At 38.0% G+C, this 11,678-nt stretch overlaps 1 protein-coding gene across 5 annotated transcripts in view; it reads right to left on the bottom strand.

Moving 5' to 3' along the window:
* ROBO2 (roundabout guidance receptor 2) overlaps positions 1-11,678 on the bottom strand; it is a 1,057,727-nt gene that overhangs the window by 6,977 nt on the left and 1,039,072 nt on the right. For 4 of the 5 annotated variants that reach the window (XM_027648666.1, XM_027648667.1, XM_027648669.1 and 1 more), the window contains 2 exons: positions 5,152-5,412; positions 460-660 (listed from right to left, as the gene is read on the bottom strand). In XM_027648666.1, coding sequence (XP_027504467.1) covers positions 460-660; positions 5,152-5,412 — 462 coding nt within the window. The remainder of the gene's footprint in view (positions 1-459; positions 661-5,151; positions 5,413-11,678) is intronic. The other variant, XM_027648665.1, reaches the window with a different exon arrangement.

Here is an 11,678-nt window from a genome sequence, read left to right as displayed (position 1 = left end):
CTACACAATCAAGAAAAGAAGACCTCCATCTAAGAGAATACTGCTCATCAGGTGACAGGAAGTTAAGGAGAAGGCATCACCATGACCAACAAAATCAGCACCCTTTTCATTCACTCTGAGAAAAAACAGTCAATGGCATTTCCAAGACAAGCACGTTACACTTTGCCAAGAAAATTCCTAATTACTAGAATTTCTCTTCAGTTTTCTCTGTGCTTCACTAGCATTACACACTGAAAGACATACTGTGTAGATAACACTGGCATGGCTTACACAGATTTGAACTGGTCCAAACCAAAGAACAGAAGAATACAGTTTATCTATCACCTCAGATGGCAGAAATATCTGGGTAAAATTTAACCTGATTATCACACACAACTTCCTACTCTCTTCACAGCAAACCTGTAATTTTTCTCTTCTTGTCTATTTGAGAGTTTTAACTGTAGCTAGAGATAAACTTACATAATTCACCAGTAAACTGTCCTTGACTGTTTGATCCCACATAGCCTATATCGAGAAGGTCACTGGCATTGCGTTGGTGACCTCCTCGCAAGACTTCACCTTTTCTAGGTCCAGTCGATCCTTTAGAAGAAGATGTTCCTGAAGAGCTGTGGCCACCAGGGGATGGGAAGTTGGGTTTACTATATGGTACGAGTGCCTCTTCTAGAAAAGCAGAACAAAACCAAAACAAAGTAAATACCAGCGAATTCCTAGAAATAGGAATAAACAAGCTATTCATTTATGGACATCATATTCATTCCCGCCCTCATGAATCTGTCTTTCATCTTGCTTTTTATGGCACGACAATTTTACCTAGGAAAATACACAACTAAGAGTTGTGTCTCAAGGATGGAGAAGCCATGAATTTATTCTTGTTTCCTTGTAAACTCATAAGTCAGATTGTATTAATTATAAAAAGTCTAGATTCATTATGAAGTAATAGATCATGAATCATAGATACTTTAATAAGAATAGATGCACAGGTAATTTCCAAAACAATGCAGCTATGATTAGATTTTTGCTTCAAGCCCACAGGAATGTGCTTTTTCCTTTTCTTTAGCTTAAATTATGGCAACATTACCTCAATCAGTTTAGATAAAGAACTACAATATCAGCTAATTTAATTAGCTTCCAGCAACTCAGTAATTTCTAACGATGCAAAGTACACTAACAATTTTTTTTAACTAGTGGTGAATCACATTGGAAAATATTATATTATACATAGGAGTTGTAATATTTGGGCTGAATAAATCATCCTGCAGCTTGTTTCATGTTCCATTATGAGCAAAAGGCTTACTTTTGCTCACTTGGCTTCTTTTCCTGTGAAGACCTGTAATAATGAACTGCTTGCAAGAGTAGATTAATAGCAATAAAGCATAGGACTGCATGTCTTCATATAGCATGAAGTGAAACAAGACATCACTTCTGATTAGGGTTTCCAGGAGATATTGTTGTAATAATCTCGACCTAAGAAGCAAAACAGCAGCACTGATTTAGCACTGAAGTAGAAGCACTGTTTTATTTCTTTGCTGTGTATGATCCCTTCTTGCCATCTCAGAAGCTGAAGAAAGAAATCTTCCTAAATATAGTTTGGTTCAAGAAAGAATATAAGTATATATCCTTAACCTCAAACACAGCAACTGGCCCTTCTGAAATCGGTGGGATATCTCCTGCCTGAATCTTACTTTTTTTTTTTTCAAGTGGATCTAGGCCAAAAGGGTTTTCTTTATTTTGCTTTTCCCATTGTCTTCACTCTTAGACAAATCCATGAGGAGAAACGGACTTTTCTTTGACAGAGGGCAGGAACACAGATGGAAAGTAGGTGGGGATGATTGGAAAGAAAGAGATAAAAATGCTTTGATTCACGAGCTTGAAGCCTTAGCAAAGGCTGCAGCAGAGGCACAATTAACTTAAGAGAAATGCTAAATGAGAATGAATTTGTGGAAGAAACCCAGGATTTCATTCTTTGTGCCTGTTGCCACAAGTGAGTAGAACATGGGGATTCCCCATGTGATCTGCTATTGAACAGAGCCTGTTTGCAAGGTAAATCTGTTGCAGAGAAAGGCAGGCAGCTGAATTCTTTCCCTGCCAAAGTACCTCACTCTGGCCCTGCCCAAGGGACCAGAATATTTGTGCTGGGGGACATAAGGGCATTATCAATGTTTTGTGCTATGACCGTGTGGTGTCCTTGCTGAAATACAAAGAAATGCCCAAAAGACACAGTAAAATGGCATTTAACAGCCATAGTCTCCTAAATTATGTTACTTGTTCCTTATATATCAAAGCCCAACAATAGAATCAGACGTAAACTTGGTTTCCAAAGGCTGGCTAAAATATGGAATGGCTTGCATTAAGGCAGTAATAAAGCAAGCAGCATAAATCAGTTTAGCAGAAAGCTGGATACATTTTTAAAGGATGAAAAGAAAAGTCACTAGCATTGCAAAAGAGTTGGAAGATGACATATATGGTCAATTGATTTGTTTTTCTAGTTTGTGGACTCTGGATAAGGCCTCCTTCGGGTTCAATGAAATATTGAGAGAAAACGAGAATGAATAAATATAAAGTCCATTATCATTATAGAGCATATGGTGTGTTAAATTATCTATTGTGCCCTCAGAAATAAATACAATCCATAAAATAAGTAATTGTGACATAAAATAAAGGCTAAGTTTTCCACAACATTCTAGCACATGAAAGGTAGTTGTCTCAAGTCCTGAGAATGGACTCACATTCATTAAACACTCCAAACAGTGCCCCACGCCCTAGACCTGCAAAGAGTATGGGGAGCCTTTGCCAATGCCTTTCTCTTTGAATTTCTGAGCCTTTAATTTGAAGACATAATTCTAGCCCCCATGAAATCAAGATATACGTGTGTAACGATGTTTCCGGGCCCCATAAAACAACCAAAAGGCTTTTCATATTATCAAAACTATTGTAACCTGATCTAGCACTACTCTCTTTAGAGGGACAGATGAGAATGTCATATTTGATGTGCTGTAACTGTGCTTCCACAATGAAACCACTGGCAGGAACCCAGTGATCTTGTTTATACTGAAACCAACCAGTGGAAACACAGTTCCCAGACTTGAGCATTTTTATTCTATTCAACTTCAAACTAAAGGTCTTGCTTTCAAAATTTCACTCACAGCTTGGTAACATCTGAATGAAACCCCCTAAGCTGCAAATTAGCTATTTTCTGGAAGCTGATAGCTAATAATACCTCCTTTTGGAAATGTATTAAAAAGTGGGACAGGATAAATTTCCAGAGATCTATGCCATTAATAAAGGAAAAGGGAAGAAGCACAATTACTAATATGATTAACCCCCCCAAGTTTAGTAACAGAAACAGGCATCGTGCACAAGAGTAGCCTTTTTTAAATCCAGCAGAGACAAGAATACAGAGCAAGAAACTGTAGTGCTAGAGGCTGTCAGAGAAGGCAGACAGATAGATATAAAGCTCTGGCCCACCCTGAGCACAAACTTTATGAACTCCTCACACCAGGGTAAATCCATAATATCTCCTAGAGGAATCTTTATTTTATGCATAAAGGATATGCACTTGCTCTCATCATCCTGAATTTGACAAGAACAAGATACCTGTAATCACTTCAGTCCTAAATTCAATGCTTATGTAGGTCACTGGAAGTGGCAAGATCAAGTTCTCTTTATTTATGGATAGATAAATGCATGTCCTGCAGGATGGGAATTTTATTACTGTATAAGCTCTGCATCACAGAAAAACTGACAACTTCTATTTGTACACTTGTGAAGCAGAGGAAAAAGAAGGGAGTTCTTGCTAAGCAGGTCAGAGAAGCTTTCTTAATAATAATTTACATAGAAATAAGAAGTGTAAAGTATATTCAGGCTATTTTTTCTACATGTTTGTACATCTCATACATTGCAATTAAAATTGCCATTTCACCAAACAGCAAGAATTTCACACATTATTTTTAAACTGCGACTTCAAGATTTCACAACATGCACAACCACTCACTTGTTTATGCAGCTGAAAGATTAGAGGTTTTTAACAGTATCACTATGGTTATATTTTAAAGTATGATTGTATTTAAAATAGTTACATTTTAAATATTGGTAGCAATATTTCCCAGGAGTACTTTATTCAGTAAATCCTGCCCCCATGATAGATTTGCTTGCATATTACTAATTTTTTTTTTTGGAGTGTCAGTGATACTACTGGCCTAGATTAACAAGGAGCATCAATAGGAGAATAAAATCAAGAAAAAGATGGATTATAAGAGTACTTGCAGTGTGACAGTGGGAGCCACATACATACTTGAAGAAACAGCATAACCCTACAGAAAACTCCACATATAGTATAATTTTTTGTTTAAATCCTCTTAATTGTCCTCTTGTATTACTCTAATTAGCACTGCACTGGTGTGCCATGTGACTAGTGGGTTAAAGAAAATACTCTAGTTTGAGGGTAAAAGCTGGAACAGAAGTTTTTACTTTGAGGTCAGGCTGAGAGAAGGAAGCTGCAAATATTGTAAAACTACAACTCCAGCCCAGCATCACCTCCTGTGCACATTTTTACAGACCTGAAATCCATTTAGGAGATAAAGTCAGCCCGTGGCAACGTGCAGGTCCTGTATGAAGGTGAAAGCCTGCTCTGTCATCTTGCTGAGCCTAAGAGATGTGTTACTTTGTCATATCCTTGAAGAAGAAGATGGTGCTTTAAATACAGCTGGAGGGAATGTCAGTAGCTCAGAAGAATCAGCCTTCTTTTGGACAGGCAAAAACACCTGCTGCCAATTTGGAAGAAGGTTCAAAGAACTAGAAAATATAGCCTTGTATTTATAAGTAAATACATCTACCAGAAGATACTTTAAAAATCTCTTTCTCCTTCTGTGCTGGCCTGAAACCACTCCTGTTTTCTCCACAGCTATGCTTGACAACAATATTAATTGTCAAAACACTGTCAAGAATGGCCTGAATCAGGTGTTAATGAGCTTTCACGGTTGCAGGAGGGAAAATAGTTGGATCACAAGCTCTCCCTTCACTTTGCCTTTTCTTGTTTTCCAGCCTAAGCCTCACCAGTGTGAGCTGATTCTGGACTCCTGCCAGGTACAGAAACCCTCAGCAGAGTGTCAAGAAGCCGTCTGCCTTGCCTCGGCCGGTGCAGCGCACACACACCTGATCCGAAGGCTTGTTTGTGTTGGGCTTTCCTGAAATCCTCTTGGCGGTCTGTAGAGCTTATCCACTCCTGGGTTTGCCGCTGCCACTCTAGAGATGTCCTAGCTTGCCGGTCCAGGGAGCTCTTTGTCTCATCTACGTTCGGTGCATGCTGCCTCTCAAGAGAGCTTCCTTTCCTCTCTGCCGAACCTCCGCGCTGGCCGGGGACTATGGGCTGCCTTAAACCCTGACCAGGGGGCGGGTCGGGTGGTGGTGGAAGATCTAAAAAACGTGAATAAGATTTAGATGAACTAAATTTTTTTTTTTTTCATTGAAACAGAAGGTCTATTTTGATGCTGAAAAAAGAAAAGTCCCCTGCAACCGGCATGAATCGCTCCGTTCGTTGATTTTTTAAAAGGAGGGAATTTCAGGTTAATCAGAAAAGTAGGTTCGTATTCTGCTAGCTCGTTATTCAGGTTACTATGTTGCTAGCTCTTTCTAGCTTCCATAAAAATTGATAGGCTCTCATCCCTGACTTACATTTCTAAGCACAGGATTTATTTTCTGTGGGGTTTATTTATTTTCTGTAGAGGTGCTGTTTTGTTCACTAACAGCAAGCAATTGAGAAAGGCAATGGAAAACCGACCTCTGCCAGTTGACAATTTCCCTCAACATATTGGGACTTTTTTCATTATCCCCATTTTCAGGCTTAACTTTCAGCCTGATGTCTAAACTCAAAATCTAATATAGAACATCATCAAAATGAATAAAATGCCAAAAAATTGCGAAAAAAATATTCACAAAACCTACTGTCATTGAAAAACCATCAATATATCTCTGAAAAAGGTGTTTAAATGGAACCACCAAACAATGTGTAAGCATTTTATTCAAGTAAATGAAGAGCTAAAGTCTTCACAGACAATGGGATGGGCACTCTTCAGTTTAGTGTCTTGCAAATATAACCAACCAAAATACAATTTAAGCTAACACCAAAAGGCACTTGACTGGTCTCTAACAATTTTGTTCTTTTCAAGTTTATCACTTGGACTACTAAGGTACTCTTAGAACTGAAGATCAACCTTCTAATCACATTTGTTGAGGCAAAAGTACATTTTTTATTTCCTCTAGACCCAAGGTAATTACCAATTCTGAATAATTTTAATTCTAAATCTACGATTTTCATGTAAACTACACAATAGACTTATAATAGTCCAGAAAAGCCTCAGATTATTTAAGAAAAAGAAAACAAGAAATAGAAGCCCTTTAGTATCATAATAAAAACTATTCCCTATCAGATACCCATTTTATACATGGAACATTTTTTGATAATTCTGTTTTGGGGCAATGCATAGCCCAAATAAATCCCTGCAGCTCCATCAACTTCATTAAAACTGTGCTAGTCTATAACAGATATGGGTCTGTCCTGTTTTCTAGTCTATTGTATCTTACAGTGTCGTGAAGATTTATCAAGAAATTGAACTTGGTTCAGTAACAGGAATGGAAAAGGAAACCTGTTTTGCCTTCAGGGAAGTCTGATGCTTATAACTCTAGTGAAACTGAAATTCATTTTATAAATTGGTCAGGAGGCCTTTGGAGGGAGTTTATAATCTGGCTTTATATAATACTTTATATAACGCTACACAGAATTTTTTTCATGTCCTTGCTGTTAGAAGGTTACTTATACCTCATATATGGAGCAGAAACGCTTCCAAAGTCGCTGAAATGTCATTCCAGTCAACATTGTCTCTTACAGATAAATGAGGAAGTGCAGGTAATTTGTGTTTACAAGGTAAAGAAGTTGTCCCTGATGAGGCTCCTGTACCTTTGCTCAGAGCTGAAGTGCTACACCCCGATTAAGATAACTATGTTCTGGTAAGAGCAGCCTTATAATAACGTGTCAGTGAGCCTGGTGTATGCTTTATGTTCAGCACTAATTTATTTGAGAAATTTTTCATTATGAATATAGATGTGACCTTTCGTGACAATGACTATACTTGAGTTACTGTAGGTGGAAGCAGGGGGGTATGGGAGCTTGCCAATGTTGAAATTGCTTTATAGTGTTGGCTTCCAAAATGGCATTTCTTATAATTGATTTTATTGCGAGCATAACCAGTTAATGTACAGAACCACAACACTGGCATCTGCTTATGAAATCTGAAATAGAGATTACTGAAGCTGTGATTTATAAGCACTTTGTGGGGATGCATTGAATCCAATAAACAGTCATAACATGACATAGGACTATGCAATTTCCCCAGATAAAATATTTACCGTTCAATATAAACAAAATTTTCAAGTAGTATCATAGAAAAAAAAAGTTCAAATTATTGCAGTATTAAACTTTAAACAGAGTACCCTTCTTCAGAAATTGCCATCTAATAGTTGTTATTAATTAGGTACTTAAAAGGAAAGAAGGTTTGTACTTAAATCGTTCTCCATGTTCTAGAGCTAGCTGCAACTCCTGGAACTACTGTAGACTTATGCTGCTGGTCTAATGTTAACCTAATTCTTGCTTTTATCCATCCACAAAATAAGCATAAAGACTGACTTATGCATAGAAGTGAAATAAAACATCATGTTTGTAAAACTCTTTGGCTGTTCTAGACCCATGGATGAGTTGAAGTGAAAAATAAGATTTACATTCTAATGAAGATTCACAAAATTCTGGAAGAATTACAGGTACTATAGAATTAAAATAAGCTGTCTCCAGCCTGAGTACAGACTTACTGAACTGTGTTACACATGTCTGAGAAGATCTGTAAGAACAGTTACTAATTGTAGCCAACCTTCGCCTGACTAAACCGTTTGCTTCTTCACCGTCTTCCTCAGGCTGACTGTCACAGTAACACCTACCTGTCCTTTTTAATAAAAGCTGGAAGAGAGCTTCATTTGGAAATGTGGCTATTTCCTTGCTCTACAACTCTGTAAATCCCACAGTGTAAATCTTCTGCCTTAGGTAAATTACTAAATATTCTCTGTTATCTTGCGTGGGCACACAGAAAAATCTTGTGTATCTGGAGTCATGAGTTTCTTTCTCCAGTGCCATAGAGCATAGTCTTCCCTTTCCCTTTCTCTTTCCCTTTCCTTTCCTCTCCTACCCCTAGTAAAGGGGTAACAGAATATCAGCAGAATTAGTAGCCTCAGACTCTGGTAGGCAGATTTATTACCACACAGAGGCAATCCAACTCATTCCATCATGTCAATCACTTCAGAGAAGTTTTGAATTTAGAAATTTAGTGACTTCAGTGGGATTTTCAATGAGGATACCCAGAGTGGTAACACTGACTATCGCTCTACTTCCATCTAAATCACATTTATCTTTCATGTGCCACATAAAATACCTAAAAACCCACACTGAGCTAGTAACTTTCTAGGCCAGTGGGATGTCATCCAGACTATCGTTTGAAGCCTCTAATGGCAGGATTATCAAACCTGTGAGGCAATTCATAAGTGCATTGCTGGAGGTGGTGGTGGAGTGATTGTCTTATTGATTTAGTAATGGAGGGATTGTGATTGAGAAGCTGTAGGACATCAGAGTGCCTAATAGGGGGGAAATGGATATTCGTCCTGGGATTACTCCAGCCCTCTGTTAGAAGGCAGGGCATTGGCTAAGTGATTTAGGTGCTAGTCAAACTTTGTCACTGCCTCTCATTATTAACTGGAAAAAGTAGCAAGTTACAGAACCTACAAGTATAAGGACAAACCTTTCTACCTGTGCCAGTGATTGCTTTTCCTAGGGATGATAATTACTGTGACATTTAATAAGCCTCTGAACCACTTTCTAACATCAGAAGGTAAGGATCTTCTCTACAGTGATCTACCTTAGGAAAAACTGACTTTTAATACACAGTAGGAAGTCAGTGGGAAAACTAAGAGATGTCTTATGTTCCAATTCTCCTTTTTAGTCCCTAAGCATATTTCCCTTCTGCCTCCTCTTTGTTTTTTTTGTTTTTTTTTTTAACATATCATGCTCAGAAAAGGAAGAGCTTTTAAATGTAGTCACGCAGTTACCATGCCACAAACTATTTGACAGATTCCACTGTTTTGCAATTTGTGAGTATATTGTTTCCAGGAAAACAAATTATTCCTTGAGCACTAGAACTAAAAACCTCCTGTTTTTATGGTGGCCTGTGAGCTCAGAATGAAAGTTTTCATCATCTGTTAGATTCATAACATATTCTTCCTCTGTGGATTTGCTGTAGTATCCATAGTCTTTCAGGACGTGGAAGTTAAAAAACAAGTTGTACAGCAAGACAAATATAAAGACTCCATTTAGAGTCAGTCTCTAGAGTATTCTGACCTGCAGCTGAAGAAAATGAAGCAGCAGGCTTTTAGGGGATTTGTGTGGATTGCTGTCAAAATTAAGCATGCAGTTGAACCCTCATATGCTTACACAGTCTGAGATGTGTGTGCTATGTGTTAAATATTACAGCTTCTTAGATCTTTTGCACTGTCCCACATGGTTACAGTTAACGCGGTGGAAGTGCTCAGGATGCATATGGGATTGGGCAGAGAAAGGACATAGCTGGAGCTTACTTGGTCAATGAAAATTTAAAATGACAGATATCCGGGATGTGATGAGACTTAAACGCAGGATACTAGGACTCATCTAACTTGGGAATTTGAAAACAACTGACAAACCAAGTATGTTCTCACATGACAAATCCACAAGGAAGCAGTTACAAGGGAATGAATTGGAGACATCTGAAAAACAGGAGAAAACATATAGTGATGCTTCCCACTGAAATCATGACAGCCTGGGGCTGGCCTGGATTAGGGTTTAGAATTGCTGGACCTATCTGAGGTTCTCCTGCTTGCTTATTCTAGATGTAGCTTAAGCACAGTGGGATTGTCTCTTCTTGTAAAGTTCACTGCAATATTCCACAGAGAGTATCCAGTTATCACTCTTCTTCTGTATACCAGAGTTTCCTAAATTCAATTGTTTACATACATGCAGGTGGCAGCAGCAACCTTTAGCTTCCTTAATTTCAAATGATCTTTTGCAAATTTAGCTATGACTCAGACTTGCCATTACACTTTAGTGACTCATATTCAGAGTAGGAGTTGAAGTGGAAAAACTGTACCATTTGTGTTTGTTTGTTCCTGTGTTAATACAGAATGGGAAAGGTTTCTCTGTTGCTCAAGGACATTATACATTTTTGGAACATATAGTAAGTACTTCCAGGTTTATAACAGACAAATATTAATCTGTTTACTGCCCGTGTCTGAAATGTTGAGGGAAAGAGTATATAATTGATATTCTGACTCAAATACATGAAAGAAACTCCAGTAAGATTAGTATTTTATAAAAATTAAATAAAAGACAATAGGAGATTCCTCTTTTAAGATAAATCCTAAAATCTGATCTCTTTCACTAATTTAAAACAATGCCAAATTTCACAGTGGAGTCACACTTCCATTTGTCCCATATCCTGAACTGGATTCCCATTACTTTCTGGTACCCACATTATTGTAAAACATTTCCATAGCAATAGCATTCAAAAGAAGGATTAAGGTCCCACCATACTGAGTACACTACAAACTCACACGTACATAGAATTTGGAGCCCAAATTGCTCACAGTTCCAGGTGACAGGATATGCCAAACAGAAGGATTAACACATGGACACACACTGTATGGCCAGCACCACAAGTGACACTCATGATTTCCAGTTACTGTTCTCACAGACACATATATTTAATGGATCTGTGTAGCAGAGGCCTCTGGAATACATCCAGAAGGGCAGGGTAATAATGTTTAAACCAATTCATATCCATATGAGCAAAATCTAAGCTACTTTACACTGTTTCCACAAATAATATGGCATTGAGAATTAGCCATAGAGCACGAGATATAACAATAACCCCTTTGGTGAAGACTTTCCCTTCTGGAATTTATTCTACATCTTTGTGGTCTGGCAAACATGGATTCTGCCAGAGGATACTGCAAAATTGAATCTTTATACCTGATAACATGACTGAGAACAGACCTCTGGTGGTTTTGGTGGTCACAGTCTACCTTGCAAGATGTTAATATATTTTATACATGTACCTGGAGTAATAAATAGTGCATTATAAAAAAAAAAATCAATCTAAATATACTGTCTATCACATCTATTTATTACATTACCTGTCCAAAGAAGATAAAGGAGTGAGTTGGTCTTGATGATCCTTATCGGTTCCTTCCAACTTGTGATATTCTATGATGCTATGATTCTCAAGTAATTTTGACTAGAATAAGAAGGTTTCTTACACTAAAATCTAAGGTAATTTAATAATTTTATTTTTACACCTTCCCCATACACTAGAAGATTTGTCAAGGTGTACTTAAGATTGGGGGATAGACTCATTAGCATCACACTCGCTCCCACGGTCCAGATCAGGTTATGACAGCCTCTGAGTTATGTGGGACAGTCTGTGGGACAGTATGTGGGACCTCTCAGAACTGTCCTGCTCTGAACACTGAAAGAGGGGTCAGCATGAGGGAAGTGATCACATCTCCACCTGCATGGCATTACAGATATCCTTAGTGGTTTCTTTAATGCCGTT

This window comes from Corapipo altera, unplaced genomic scaffold (genome assembly GCF_003945725.1).
Source record: "Corapipo altera isolate COAL_440 unplaced genomic scaffold, ASM394572v1 58, whole genome shotgun sequence".
Taxonomy (NCBI): domain Eukaryota; kingdom Metazoa; phylum Chordata; class Aves; order Passeriformes; family Pipridae; genus Corapipo; species Corapipo altera.
This window is presented reverse-complemented; position numbering and strand designations above follow the sequence as displayed.